Source organism: Lingula anatina, chromosome 3, assembly GCF_051362555.1.
Source record: "Lingula anatina isolate TDL-2025a chromosome 3, LinAna3.0, whole genome shotgun sequence".
NCBI classification, from domain to species: domain Eukaryota; kingdom Metazoa; phylum Brachiopoda; class Lingulata; order Lingulida; family Lingulidae; genus Lingula; species Lingula anatina.
Genome location: NC_141769.1, coordinates 32635120 through 32651398, shown reverse-complemented (window position 1 = coordinate 32651398; position 16279 = coordinate 32635120). Strand labels below are relative to the sequence as shown.

Here is a 16279-nt window from a genome sequence, read left to right as displayed (position 1 = left end):
TGAACTAGATTTAAGAAAATATTTATGCCATTTCCCCTTCGGAATGACTTATCCTCGGGAAGAACACTGACCTATTAATTGATTGCCTACCCCTGTAGTTGATTTCGCTTCTTAATATCATTTTAAATTAGATATTTCTAAGTGACTGGCCAGTCATTAATTCCAACATCTGCCGTGCTGACATTTTAACGTCAAAACAATAAACATGCATGGCCTCGGTTTCATTTCATAACACTAAAAATGGCGCGGTATTTTGTAATGTACGTGGCCTAATGTAATGCACGAAAAATAATTTACTACATTAGTTACGCAACTAAATATTTATTGAAGGAGTTTCATTGTTTTTATAAGGTCTGAATGGGAAAAATAAGAATCACTAGAAAATAAGCATACCTGTAGGAGTGAAATGTGTGACATTTTCTAAATCGAGCAGATGCCTGATTATCTTTGACGAGTCAATCACCCATTAACAACCGGTTATTAATCGATTTAATTCATTCGTTACGTTATTGAATACACTTCCTGGCAAATTTTAATTTTGACAGAAAAAGATATTTGGATAAACATCCCGCACGGAATATTATTAATCAATTTAAGGCTTCGTGTCTGTTACGTGGACATACTAGCCTCTGCAGAAATAATCTATTTTGAGTTTTCGAAAGTGTGTTTATTTCTATACTTTTACAAAGAATATGGTCAAACACATTAATTTAAACACCAATGCTGTGTATATGTACGTTATAATACTGCTGGTAGAAAAGCGAGCAAATTTACTATATAATAAACGTAGCCCAATATATTGATTATAATTGAAATCGATTATCGTTGGATGCGGTTGGTGAATGTATTGATTCCTCTGTATTGTTCTTCATACACTGAAGATCGGGGTGTATTACATAACATGGTCCTTGTATGGTGAACATTGTGCTGTGCTTGACACATGCGGAAAATTTGTGGTCGACCACTGCCACGGCGTGCCAGTGAAAACCTCATTGTAGAATAAAAACAGAGTGAAATGGAAGCACTCATACAAATGTACGGAATTGTCTTTTGTTTATACTTTGTATTTCATCTCACTTGTGGAATTTCATACCATTGGGGATATTTCCAAAGCTCTAGCGGATCAAGACTTGCAAATGGAGTTTTCAGCGGCGCACAACCATCGACGTACAACGTGCGTGACAAAGCGCATTGCACCGTTCTCTGTCTTCATCTCGGCTCAGCGACCTGTACATCTGTCAACTACCATAGCAGTAGTAAAACGTGCGAGATTAATGATAGAACAAAATACGATGACGCTGGGACAGTACCTGTAGCGGATGAAGACTGGGAGCATCTGGACGCGGCCTTAGGTAAGCTGCTATTTTTCCGTATTTCACGTGCGAGTTAAATAATCTCTAACTTATGGTACAGTAAACGCTTTTGAAATTGCCCCAAAGCCGTATTTTTAGAATTCATGCAAAGCTCCGTAACTGCAGCGCTACTCCGTTTTTCTCAATTCGGAGCATGGGCATTTTTCAAATTAAAATACTTGTTGCCGAAATATTTTTCTAGAATGTAAAAAAAAACAAGGCGGTCTAAACGTAACCAAAATTTTAGAGAGGAATACTATAATTAGAAATGGTGTAAAAAATCAAATCTCAGTAAAGACACGGATCGAGCAACTACACGTGAGTAGGAAAATCCTCTTTTCTCGATGAATTAGGTGTCGATACACCTGGATAGGTACCTTTAACTGGAATGCCTCAGTGGAATTATTGGAGTTTCATTACATTGGAATATTTTCATCCGTGCATTTTACCCAAATTACCATTAAGAATATTAAGGTACTTGTCTGAAGCCAAATAAATCTCTAAAATACACCGGGCTATTAACATCCCCATGTTTCTCTGGAGTATAAAAACCAAAAATCTTATTTTAATATTTTGCAAGTACAGTCGCTTTCATACATGTACACAGTATAATTCGACCTTTATATATATATATATATATATATATATATATATATATATATATATATATATATATATATATAATAGTTTGGGTCAGGCGCACCCTTGGTGAAGAGCCGAGAAATTTGAACATATTTACGCTGAAATGTTTTTGAGTTGAACGTCGGGGGTCACAGAAACTGAGCAGTCAAGCAAAGCGGTATATCAACCATTGCACAAACAAATATCGACCGAAGACGCGATCCATGATAATTGAATACATGTGTATAATATCAACCCATTCGTCAATTATTTTGAAATAGGGCATAGGTATTCGATCACATTTCGATCTCAGGTTCAGTAATAATGAATGACATGGTGTTTGATTTGATGTAGCACTGACGTGTTATGTAACCGTGTGATGAATAGGTCTATTGACGAATCATGATATATTGGAAATCCTCTTTAGTGTACAGTACGCGACCGAAACAATTGATTCACTACAACAATTGATTGTCACGATAGGAGCTCATGTGATAGTTAATTAAAATATGAACTTTTTCACATTAATGGGGAACTAACACGCAAAAGGTTAATGATGGTGCGTTGCACTTCACTTGTCTGAACAGTTTTCTATTTAAACTTGTAAAGCTATACACTGCAGTCTATATGTCACTGTAGACCCTCCTAAAAAATCAGCAAAAATTAACCGCCATGTTAAATTGCCGCTGACTTAGAAAAACTGATAATCGATAAGTATAGCGAAGTTCTCAAACAACACATCAAAAAAAAAATTCCTTTTCTTAACATTAACTGGAATTGATGAAATCGATTTCTAATTTTATAGACCCTTATGTCATACGTGTTAAAGACGTTTCAACAGCAGGTTTGCTGGGTAATGGCAATGATGATTTGTCAGGGCTTGGTCAGCGTGGCAAATAATGATAACGTAATAATGACGTAATACGTAATTATACGCCAGTAAAGGCTAATTATTATGCCCTATAAACACTTGAAGAGAGTAATACCGATATCCGTCTAGTACTTACAGAGTTATTAGTAGTTTTGATTCCAAAAGTAAGATGATATAACGCAAGTAAAGGCTGGTTACATAAAATGATGCAGGCCACGTACGGAAATGAAGTCACTAAACTCTGACGTCACAAATGCGCGGTCGTGTAATATAGGAGAGGAAAGGCACTAATAGCGGGGCGGATTTAGGCCGTCTTCTGGGTCTTCCGGAAGACGGTCAGATTTTCAAGTTTACATTGGCTGGTATCTATTTTTTCTGTTGGAAGACAGTTAAAAAATGGAGGATGGATCAATAAATATAATATAATATAATATAGAAGACTGTCAGAAAATATCTCTGGATCCGCCCATGAGTCTATGATGTCTTCATTCTGACAACGGTGCAGGAAATGGGAGCATATAATGTACATATACACTTCTTAGGGAACTGCGGTGCCTCTGAAAGCCCTTTGACTGGCTTTCGAGGGAAATATGCAAAATAATTTTTCTCATAATGTTATTAAATACTGTGCCCCTTTTTATAAAGGGCGGTTAACTAGTGTTAAAAAACATATAAAGTAACCAGTGAATAAATTCTACAAACTCCTAGTAACAAAACGACACTTAAAATTGTGTTGTAAGTAACGGGCAGCTAAAAATCCGGTTAGATAAATGGCGTTTTAACATTTAAACCAGTCATTTCTAGTTATGCACAACTTACCCGATGTTTACGAAACTCAAACAACCTCCTTGGAACATATAAATCAAACCTGTCGTTGAGGAGATTCAATCATTGGATATTGCTTAACGTCCCGTCTGTAACTCGCATAAGGGTTAAGCTAAACGCCTTTTAGTGCTAAACGTCTTTTATTAAACTCGGTTTTATGTAAGACGACCTACCAAAAACTTTATTTAGTCTGTTTTATTCATGAATATGTTAAGACACTTGCGTGAATTCACGGCTGCTCAAACTGATCAGTCATTGTCCTGGCCAAACCATTCCCTATATAACAAATACAGACATACGCAAACAATGTCTGTGATGTGACATATAACAACAAAATATAATAAGTTGCACTATCATTATTTTTGGTTCTTTAATGTAGGACCTCCACATGTTCCATCTTTCGTCTACGTCAACGACAGCCAATTTACGTCCCTGGAGGTCACGTGGGCACCCGGGTTTAGCGGTGGTTTCATTCAGGTCGTTACTTTGGAGTTCAAGCACCAGGGGGCCGCTGACAGTAACTACACCACAGTGGTCAGCGTGGTGGACCCCGGATACCTTCAAAACGTCACTACAACCATACCGGGCCTTCAATCAGGCCTGACGTATACTTTAAGGTTGACCACGGTGACCAATAGACCACTGGGGCTCAATAATAAGACCATCACGGTGGACGCAACCACTTTCAGCAGAGGTATTTCATTGTAATGTTTTTTTGCCTCATAAAATTTAAGTACCGGACAATTATAGCTTAGAATATGTTTTTTAACAACATAGAGGTACTGAGTACATATAGTGGAGGCCCGAGATATAAAGAAGATGTAAGAAGCAAAGTACTATTGTCCATCAACATTCGCAATTTGCTTACAATGTAAAAGTAAAGCGGACATGAATTACTAATTTAGTACTTTCTATTTGAGGCCAATTGACAACTCACATTTTCGTTGTATTCGTTTTACTATGAAGGGACTCTGAACCAGGTTTTGCAGTTTGGTCTAACTGACCTACACATCTGTCACAAGGACTTGATGCAAATACCAATTTGACAAATTGCATGTTTTGTTTCGGTATTTAAAACATACCACGTGTCAGGGTCACTTAATGTATCAGACATCTTACCCGCTTTATAGATTATTACAATATCTATATTTTAAGGATTATAATGGCTGGCGTTTCTCATTCATGTTACCCCTTAATGCTGGATTTCCAATTGATCGTTGGTTAAATAGGTTTATGTTTTCATTACAGGGGCGTAAATGCGTGAGAAGCTAAAGTAGGATTTTTCTTAATAAAATAAACAGGAGATGAACGGAAGCTTAACCTTTTATGCCACAGTAATACATTTTCATCACTTCAGTATAAATCAAATGCACAGTAATCGAGAATTTTACAGGAGCCTACACTTGCGACAGACTAAAGGAAGACGGCTTGAGTAGCGGGTACCATGACATCGATGTAGACGGTCCTGGTGGAGTGAGCCCTTTCCAGGTGGAATGTGACATGACCTTTGATCCCCCCTTGACCATTGTCCACCATGATATAGAAGGTCGAAGCAGTCAACTTGGGCCTGGTCAGGGAGGGTACACCTACAGAGATCTGGCGTATTCTACTGCTTCTATGGACCAGATGACTGCTTTATTGAATGTGTCCGGCCACTGTCACCAATACCGACAAATAGAGTGTCACGGACTAGGAAGTAAACACGATGTAAACGATTTCTAAATTTTAATTTAGCTGTGGGATATTTTTACCACGTGCGTAATCCTAGCAAAAATGTTGTTATAAATATTTTAAATTATTCTCACGATGAATATGAGTTTAAACTTGTACGTTGTCTTTGATGTCTTGATATTAGATATGATAACGATAAATATAATTTCTATTGTAGATCCTGGATCAGGCACTGAACATTCTGATCGTACTGGAGTATACAGTTATTGGGGTGCTTACTTCCCTGGAGGATCCCCTGTCTCCAGGTGTCTGTGTGGGAAATATTCCGCATGTGAAAACGGAAGAGGTAAAGATTTTACCTTAACTCCTGCAAATTCCTCTTTAAACCACATTAGTTGTATGTGGTGTAATACATGGTTTATCACGTGTTGGCGCGGGATGGTAGAAACACGTGTTCATGTTCAGCTATCTTAATGCTAAAGACATATGATATCAGAAACTCCTGGAATATAGAGATGCATATGAGTATTGCCAAGTGAAGAAACAGTCAAATTTAAATAAAACAATGCCTCACCCCTACAATGTACTCGCAAGTGAAATACACATTTGCGTGTCCCCAGTTTGTGTGTTAGAAGCAGCAGGCGATACGAGTGGCTTATCGATCGTTTCCACCAATCAGGAAAGTCCACGTCATCATCCAACACATGCACAAAGTTAGGAAGAGATTTTTTGAAACCATTTGCATGATTTCCCTGTGCCTTGGCTTTTAATAGTAGGGAAAATATTAGAATCTTGTAACCTATTTATTATCATAATCTATATTTATATCAGGCGATTGCAGCTGTGCACAGAACGATGCCGTATGGAGGAATGATTCTGGGTACCTTCAGGAAAAGAATATTCTTCCCATTGTGCAGACCAGAATAAACGATATTGATGACGCCAATGAGATGGGCTATGAAACACTAGGCCCATTGATTTGTACCTCCTGGGTGGAAGGTGAGATTGTAGAAGCCAATACATCACATTACAGTACATTACTTATCCACACACGCATACACTAATTGATTGCAGTTTATACATTATTGTTTAGGAAATGGGTGCAATAATGGCACACGTAAGATATGCTGTATATTTGTCTGACGATGCGAGGTGAAAAAGAGTTCACGTCTATAGATTGTATGGCAAATATGTCTCCTTATTCAAAACCGTATAAATAAGGAAAATAATATTGTGCAATCCGCTGATGAATCTATACATAATATCCCATCATAGAAACGATAAACACCTTTTCCATTTTTATGAGAAGAAAAGTAACTAGCGAATCGAACTATAACGGAGAATGTCCAGAAATTGTTTTGAAATTATCGTCGGTTCTCTTTGTCCTGTTTCTCTCTCTTCTTTTTACAAGTATATCTGCAATCTTATTCCGCTTATTCTGCTTATATATCCTTATTTTTCTATCACAGGTCGAAAGCGTCCCCTGGCGATGCTCCAAACCCATTTCATCCCTCTCGGAATCTTCAGCACACGGTAGCTGCTCTCTTACCGCGTGTAATGGCCTTAATATAATTACTTTTCACTCTAATTTTCATAAATGAGTTCTAATCTCTAATATAATTACCTTTTTCTAGGTGTAGAGCGTTCCCTGGGGATGCAGAGCAACTTCATACCCAGTTCATCTCTCTCGGCATCAACAACACATGGTAGTTGTCCCATCAATTATGGAAGGCTGGGTAGTTCTAATGGATGGTGTGGTAACACCATGGACACAAACCAATGGTTCCAAATAGACCTGGGAAAGACGATGAATATTACCAAAGTTGCAACATCGGTATGACATAAGCTTTAGAGCAAACAGTGCTCAGTTAACATCAAGTGAATCTAGTGTCTTGCAGGGCTGGTATAATATCGGGCAATACATATATTACATAAAAAGAAAAAACACTTTGAAAAAACATTGAAAAAACACCTCCTAAAACCGAATAAAGCCTATATATCCATGGTCACTAACAGTTGCTTTGTCCATGTCATTGGCTGTTCCACTTGCTTGTAAATCGATGGCCTTTCTATATTGTTTAAAATTCAACACGGCTATAACTATAAACCGATATAAACCAAACTAGGGAAATCTGAAAAGATATAACGTGGACAATTTGAACTTATTATTATTATTATTATTATTATTATTATTATTATTATTAAAGGTATATCTTTATCCTTCACACATTTAATCTAATTTCAGGGGCGACAATCATCAAATCAGTATGTGAGGACGTATAAGTTGCTGTTCTCAGATGACGGGTCCAATTTTGAATGTTACACAAAGGCAGATGGCTCGTGCAAGGTAAAAAGACTGAAGAGACTTTAATATAGTATGTTCCAGTGGAAAAACACCACTTTTAATCTATACATTTGTATTTAAGTGCATGTACATCGCATACGAGGTGATATCTGGGTATATTGTCAATTGTGACAAAAATTGAGATTCCAAATTCTCTTTTGCGTTATTCTTCGAGAAAGGCTTTTTACACTCTTGGATACGTATTATCCTAGAGCACGAAAATACAACACGGCCCAATAAAATGCCTCTGCCATAGAAAATAGGGTAGAATTGAATATATAGCTTGTGGACTAGCATTCTTGGTTTGGGAGGCACACATGATTGTTCGGCCAAATAGAATAGAGGAGTATAGAATATTGAGTAAAAATTATATTTGGCACTGTTAATTATAACCGCAATTTTAATAATAATCATTATGACTATATTAACTGTAATAATATTTATCTGGTTTTAGATATTCCAAGCCAACTGGGATGACAGTACCATCCGTAGTAACTATATAAAACCTGCCGCCGTGGGCCGATATATACGGTTCAATCCCCAGACATGGTACAATCACATGAGTGCCAGGTTTGAGGTATATGGTATTGAGTCAGGTGAGTGTAAACACAAATGGGTTCCCGCAACTGTCTGTTTAAATACTACTCTACCATACAGAAAATGATGTCTTTTGAGTAAAAACGTAGGGCATTTCCAACAGGGCTTGGGGCAGTAAAATTTGGTTTTACACTCAACAATTTATATCATAGACAATCTAAATCACAGAGATTCTTAAGTGATACGAAAAGTATGATAAATAACCAAGCCACTTTATATCACAGGTTACACCAATACCAGCCAGTACAATGAAGGTCATTCTGTCTCTCTGTCCTGTCCTACTGGGACCTGGATAGACATTCTGGATGCGTTCTACGGAGTGGAGAGTATTGGTTGCAGGGCAGATCAGAGAGCTACTATAAAAGCCGTCAAGAACTTGTGTCAGCAGCGCACTAGCTGCTCAGTCACTTCAAGTAATGGAGTGTTTGGTGATCCGTGTGTAGGACCAACGAAATACTTGTGGATAACCCACAAATGTGTATGTAAGTATAAACTGGAAAGGTTCAGTTTTCATGTTCTTTCATGTCTATCACAATGAATGTAACCTTGACACAATATTATTGATATTATGATGACCATCTTCACTGATGGATACAAGGAGTTCCAGAGAAAATGAACACCCTCTCTCTGTGAATGCTCCCCCCCCCCTCTTTTGCAATACTACTTCTCCCCCCCCCCCCCCATCCTTCATGCTGTACAGTTTTAATTTTTTTATTCCAATATAATGTTTTTAAAGGAGGTGGACTCTGCTCCTTTATTGTAACATGTGTCTTCTAAATTCTATAAACGTAAATGACCTGTTTAAGGAATCCTAGGCTAAAGATTACTTGTATGATATGGGCATTCAATAAAATAAATCAGATTTGTGCTGCAATATTTCAGCCATTTTGAGCTCCTGCTACGAATATTACAAGCATGGATTCCGGTACAGCGGTTACTTTGAAATCGACCCTGACGGAGCCAACGATGGTGTTGGACCTTTCATGGTGGAATGTGACATGACTTCATCGCCACCTGGGAAGACAATAATACACCATAGTAGAGATGAGACCGAGTCCAGTCAAATCTCAGTCAGTTAGCTATTATTACGTTTGGATTTTAGGGTATAAGCGATAAGAAATAAATTAATACCATAATATTCAAAGCGACGAAATAAATCTTGTCTTTCATGTTATTCTATATAACATAGATATAGACAAATGCATCCTAACATGAAGATGGGGAATATGTGTGGCTGATCATTTCAGGGCTACAAGTCCTGTGGAAGTCAGAGCTAAACCTTGACTTATTGTTTTACCTTTTCTATAATTACCTGCTATATAAAAAGACGATTCATTCCTATGGTCAACACTGTCATGACGATTTTGACTATGACAAACAGTGGCTTTCGCGGTCAAAACAAGATCAAGTAGTCTCTTGGAATTTAAATCTTGAGTCGATTCTGTTTTAAAGTGATATATTTTGCCATAGGGATACGAGTCCTGTGGAAGTTGGAGCCAAACCTTGACCTATCACGGCATAGACATTTCCAGTCAGATGGCGCCGTTTGTAGAGACTGTGGCCACCTGCTCCCAGTATGCCAAGTTCCGGTGTAGTGGAGCCTCTGGCGTGGGTTCCTGCAACTATGCTCAGGATAGAAGTAAGAACGGAGAGAGAGAGAGAGGGGGTGGTGAAGTGTTTATTTGAGCACATATCAATACTTGAATATACTGTACCATTTGTAATTTTGGTGTGACTTAATTGCTAAACCAAATATCGAATTCTGTATTGTAAAAGAAATTTACTTTTTCACTTTGATTCCACTGCATTTCATTCATATAGGTGGCACAACGATTGGTTATTGGGCCGGCGGAAATAGCGTCAATAAATGTTCATGTGGAATTGCCGGAACCTGTGTTGGTAAGGTCAAAATAGCGAGTGGAAGTGTTTTTATTTTTCTTAAAATTTAACTGGTTAAATGGAGCCCTTTATGTTGCATTTTACAATTGACCGTTATAATTCGTTTTAAAATTAGCTTAAATTTTTATTATTTTGCAGATTGTTTTTTTCCTAGCCTACATACATGTATGTGTTTCATTAATTGTCCAGAACAATATATATATGTTTAGGAATGGAAATACATCGTTATACAGAAGGTTTTTAATTACTTTAGCATTTGTTGACAATACATGTATGCGTTTCGAAGTCTGTTTATTCTTTGCCTCAATCCACCTCACTACTGTATGATACAAAACACACTACTCTTCCACTAGATGGCAGGACTGATTGTAACTGTAACAAGAACGACAACGTGGTCCGAACAGATGAGGGGTATTTTACTGACAAGTCCTTACTTCCGGTTAAAACATTCCTTGCTGGTGACACTGGAGATGCCAATGAATATGGCTATTACACTGTTGGACCCTTAGAATGTGAACCAGGTGAGATAATTCAAATTACGTAATGGTTTTATAATTAAATCGTCTATCGTGTTTGGTCTATCGTCTATTGTGTCACAACTTTTATATTTAATGTGGTGTAAGTTTTGAAATTATATGAATTTATCTTAATGTTGCTTGTCGGACGTTTGAAAAATTTACTGCTGTGCAATTTGTGAGTAAAAAATATATCTTCTTATGTTGCTAATCTCTTTTATTTATTTCCCAATACCAATAACAATAACCAAATAACCAAGATGACATTACAACAACAACAACAAATCAATACCAGCCATATTTACAGAATGAATGTTTCTGTTTACAGCTTTACCTTCGTGCACAGAATGGAGACGGTTCAACAGCACTAGCGGCCTCTATTGGATTGACCCAGATGGCGGTGGAGGTGTGGCCGCTTTCGAGGTGTATTGTGATATGTCAACGACACCACCCACTGTAACCTTTCACCATGATTATGAAGACAGGACCCACGTCAGCGGCTACGATGGAGCTTATTCGTACTCCATATCGGTGACATACAGAAGTGAGTAGAATTATGAGGTATTCAAAAACGGAATTCTTAATATTTAAAGTGCTTCAAAAATATGCTTATCATATCATTTGAAAATCATCTGCTCAATATATTTTAAAATGGTATTCTGTGCAAAACATGTTGACAACATATCTATCACAGAATTTCAATATTTTAAATAAAATCTGGCATTTAGGTTTATGTAAGATTCAAATCCCATTATAGATTACCACAGCATAGGGTGCTGGACAGATACCGGTGATAGAGCCATTGCCACGCTGGAAGGTTCGGACTCAAATTTGGACGGCGCTTGGGGCACACGAACCAACCCAATCTACAAATGTTACCTAGCGGCCAAGTCTCGCGGCTACACATATTTTGCTGTCCAGGCTGGTGGCTGGTGCGCTTCAACTGCTACTGCTGGCGACACCTATGATAAATACGGACCTTCAAATAACTGTAATAGTGACGGAGAAGGCGGGAGCTTTGCTAATGAAGTGTACAAAATTGTTGAAGGTAAGCAGTTAAGTAGACTTGTTTAGATGCGGTTAAAAGATAAAACTGTGTTTATGTTTGTCATTATATTAATCACTTTGCTCTGATCAATATCACGGACCATACAACAAATGTACTAAAATGTATTGACTGAGTTATGGTCGACAGCAGAACATTTGTAGTTGATATCTAGGGGTTATTTTAAGTTTTGGTTTAACATTAAGCTATGTTACCTGGACGAAACCTTTGAGAAATAAATTCTCATTAAATGCTTGCTTCTAGACGTACATGGTGTGCATACTAAACATATATACAATCTTATCATCAACGAATCATAAGATTTAAAAACCGTCATTTCTTGGTAATTCAGTGACTTAGAATGATATCTTACCACATTATCAGACCGGTTAATAAAATAACTGACTTTGAATTTTGCTAATATCAACATGATTATATCAATTTTCCCCTTTTCTTTAACTGATGTTTTGCATTGAGAGGTGCCTATCGTTAAATATATATTTGGATTCAGTACTATAAATAAATGTCATTATTTACTTCAGCGACTACTGACCAAGTGGCAGCATACGTGGATTACGTCGGAACAAGCTGTTCACAGTATATAAAATACGAATGCTACAATTCCCTCATAAACGGCAACGGGGGCTGGTACGATAGACACGGACAAATGGCGCCCTTTTGGGGTGGAGGAGATCCAGACGGCACCTCTATCAACTGCGCATGCGCACAAGATGGGTCATGTTCTGTGGCTACGAATAGTAAGTACAAAATAAATGTGGATAACAGCGTGTGCTAGTCTAGATATTAGATTCACATTTGTCTAAGTCGTATTTATAAACGACACAGTTTCACGTAATACTACGTGTACACTGCAGCACGTGCATATAGCAGTTAAGACTTTGTACAGAAAATATAACACCTTCATAAACCACATAAGCGTATAGAGTTTTAATGTACATTTTAATGTAGTATTCTGTTTGTTGATGATAATTTTCTCGCTCGGATTTTGTTATTTTAAGGAGATATATATGAGAGATATACATGATAATGCTATTTTCAGATTGTAACTGCGACAAAAATGACAACGTTTGGCGGTCAGACGAAGGATACATTACGGAGTCAAGTTATCTGCCGATGTCCATGTTTAAATTTGGAGACACTGGAGGCGGAGAAGAAGGATACCATACAGTTGGGCCTTTGATATGTCAAGAATAGTAGCCTGGCATAATCGTTATCGATAACGACGAGGTGTCTATCGTTAAATATATATTTGGATTCAGTACTATAAATAAATGTAATTCAGTCATTCTTTGCTAGTGGTGCACTGCAGGGGGGGCCATAACAAGAATGTTATTTAAATTTAGATAGCCAACCAAATTCTCATGACATCGTTGTGTATGTTTCAATAACAAATCAAAGAAGCTGCATGAGCAAGGAGGATGTTGTTATAAAAGCAAAAAAATAGAAAAAGCAGAAAATATATCGAAATAACCCTCAAATGGCGTCCTTTTTTGTGGAATTTTGACCCTACCTCTATTTAAGAACAGTTTGTTTAGGGTTTGAATGGATTATTGAAGCAGGAAATACATCTACTGCCAGAAGATATAATAAACAGAATGTGCAAATTGTTATTTAAATAAAAATTTATTTGAAGTCACTGAAAAATGATCACAAAATTAGCTTAACTTACGATACATGCGGTGTCCCACCCCGATGAAAATTTCATCTAATCCTATCTTTCCGTATTAAAACTGTTCAATCGTCCAAAGTAGTATGTCGGTTAGTTTGTGTCACGTAATCCATGATAATATCAGTTTTCTTAAGAATTTCACATTTATTGCTCAGCAAGGTCGATTTTTCTTCACCGCGTCCCAATATAACGTTCGCAACGCTGAAACTTCAGAGATCGATTCTTATCAGACGACTTTAAAGTGCCGCGTGAAAATTATACATCGATAGCGATCTTCTTCCATACTCACTAACTAATGACGTCTTACACACGAATGGCTTCTTTTGCACACTAAAAAAACCAGCTCAAACTGGCGGGTGGCCCATTCTGATAACATGTTACGCAATGACGCTGTCGAGATAGGATGCAGGGCACAGGTGTAATTCCCTCGATTTAACCGTCACAGGATTGTTTATTGGGATCTTCTTTGTATGAAGGTGAGAAATAATGAGTTTCGTTTCATTTTTCTTCAATTGTTTCAACATATTTGTGTACCGATTGATTTTTACCATTCTATAAGTAGGGTGACTTCGTCTGAACTTTCGTTTTGCGTCTGTGTCACATGGGGGACTAAAGGTCACATTGAACATGGTGACGCGGTGATACCGTATTCATGTTCTCTTGTTCTCGAAAACTCAATCATCGAAATTGAATTACTTTTTTTTTAGTTTTGTCTTAAATTAAGCTGCTACACTGTATTCCGTGCGTTTAAAATTTAACCGTCTGTAAAAACAGCAATAATGGATTACTAGCAACACTTACGTTACGCAATGAAGCACCGAAAATGGGTGAAGAAAATGTGTCTCAGTAATATGCCTGTTTGCCACTCATAATGCACTGTACTTTGTTTGAATAAGCAATAAACTATTTGTGACCTTAAGTTATCCATTGTTCGTTATCAGAGTTAACAGATTCTTTGTGTGATTTTTTTTCAGAATCCCAAGAGTGGATGCCTTAGTGAGCACAGAACAGATATCACCATTGGTCCACATATGTCAGGAAGAATGTTATAATTATGAACTTTGTGTTACACTGAACTTCATTTTGTTAAATTTTGTATTTAACTGAACGTTATTGTGTTAAAATAATAATAAAAAATAATAATTCAGATAAAAAACTACAATCTGGAACATTCTTTAGATCAACTTTGTTCAGTGTGTGTCCCATGTGAAAGAGTTACAGTAAATAAAATATGTGCATTATTCCTCTGTGTTTGTCAATTCCATTTTAAAAGCATGTGAAAGTGGTGTGCCCCTCATGATTGAAGTGTGTATGGATAATAGCAAAAATATTGTTATTATTTACATGATTATAAAAAGTTTTTGTACCCGCGTTAATAACGTAACCGTGAACCCCATATTCACCATTTTTATTAATTATGAAATGTGGATTAAATTCTTCAAACCCAGTTTTGAAGCATTGAGACAACACCCCCTTATGATTTAAAATAAAACTGAAAACATTCCATTAGACTTTCATTAGTTTGTGCAAAATATATTGCCCAGGGTAACGCGTCTTGGATTTGGTGGTATAGCTGTTCAACTCTCCTGTGTGCCCTAAAAAGGGCAGCTGCTGTTTCCCTTTTTATGAAATGATAAACTGTGATGGTGTAGCTATCACATCGCAAAATTACAGCTTCCCAGAGAAAGTTTGAAATTTTCGGTCAAATTCAACATTTTGTAACCACTAGCAAAGAATGACAGAATTATGATCGTCATGGTAAAAAAACTGACTCCTTTATTTTATCTAATATTGTGTAAAAATGATATGGTGTTTTACTTGAGTTGGGTAAACATGTACATTGTACCATTCTGAATATTAAAATATCCCACTGAATTACTGGTCGACTATTTCCGTGATCATAGATTAACTGCGGAAACTACCTGTATATATTTACATGTACTTACTCTGTCATGTCCAATAAGGAAAGCGTTCATAAGGAAATTGAACTAGATTTAAGAAAATATTTATGCAATTTCCCCCTCGGAAATGACATACTGTATCCTCGGGAAGAACATTGACCTATTCATTGATTGATTACCCCTGTAGTTGATTTCGATTCTTAATTTCATTTTAAATGTGATATTTCCAAGTGACTGTCCAGTCATTAATGCCAACATCTGCCGTGCTGACATTTTAACGTCAAAACAATAAACATGGCCTCGGTTTCACTTCATAACACTAAAAATGGCACGGTATTTTGTAATGTACGTGACCTAATATAATGCAAAAAAAAATTACTACATTAGTTACGCAGCTTAACATTTATTGAAGGAGTTTTATTGTCTTTATAAGGTCTGAATGGGAAATATAAGAAGCACTAGAAAATAAGCACAGGAGTGAATTTGTGAGACATTTTCAAAAGCGTGCAGATGCCTGTTTATCTTAGACGGGTTAGCCGCCATTGTTTTAATTTGTGCTCAGTGACCTTTTTACATTTTTCTACCAGATGTTTGGCTCATAAATTGATATTTGCAATGTTTAAAAAGACAACAGGGCAATTTGATGCCCAGATTTAATTTTCAAACATCAAATTGTAAAAGTGTCACACTGTTTTTACCATTTAAGAAATCTCGCTATTTTCTTGACACATACTGTAAATACGCTTTATGCTTGACGTAGTTTTGCCAGTTTAATACTGCAGAGCAAGATTTGTAAAGTATATATCAAAAGGATGCTCTTTGGATTGATTTTTGTTACCAATACATTTTGTTTCCTGTTTATAGTTATGTTAATAAATACATTTGCCGTGAATGAGAGTTTAAGTGTATTTACCATTACGACCAAACTTTATGCGCCACAGGAAGCTC

The 16279-nt window shown here is 36.9% G+C and overlaps 1 protein-coding gene across 2 annotated transcripts; it reads left to right on the top strand.

The window, feature by feature from the left end:
* Positions 1-53: 53 nt before the first annotated feature.
* Positions 54-14671, top strand: LOC147763251 (uncharacterized). Of its 2 annotated transcripts, XR_015333515.1 has the most exons (18): positions 54-1352; positions 4049-4363; positions 5063-5365; positions 5558-5686; positions 6172-6339; positions 6975-7174; positions 7586-7687; positions 8139-8280; positions 8506-8763; positions 9164-9351; positions 9752-9920; positions 10103-10180; positions 10534-10701; positions 11024-11239; positions 11453-11743; positions 12283-12498; positions 12801-13906; positions 14405-14671. XR_015333515.1 is itself a non-coding variant. In XM_087009182.1 (17 exons), exons 1-17 carry the CDS (start codon positions 1016-1018, stop codon positions 12953-12955), a joined length of 3435 nt encoding a protein of 1144 aa, XP_086865308.1. In that variant the 5' UTR covers positions 54-1015; the 3' UTR covers positions 12956-14320. The 2 variants fall into 2 exon arrangements, 1 of the variants encoding a protein (XP_086865308.1); XM_087009182.1 differs by lacking the exon at positions 14405-14671 and having other exon boundaries at positions 12801-14320.
* Positions 14672-16279: the final 1608 nt, after the last annotated feature.

Coding starts and splice junctions, on each gene's coding strand:
- LOC147763251 (XM_087009182.1), top strand. CDS start 1,016: ATGGAAGCACTCATACAAATGTACGGAATTGTCTTTTGTTTATACTTT. Junction 11,240..11,452: donor CATATCGGTGACATACAGAA/GTGAGTAGAATT, acceptor ATCCCATTATAG/ATTACCACAGCATAGGGTGC. Junction 11,744..12,282: donor AGTGTACAAAATTGTTGAAG/GTAAGCAGTTAA, acceptor TATTTACTTCAG/CGACTACTGACCAAGTGGCA.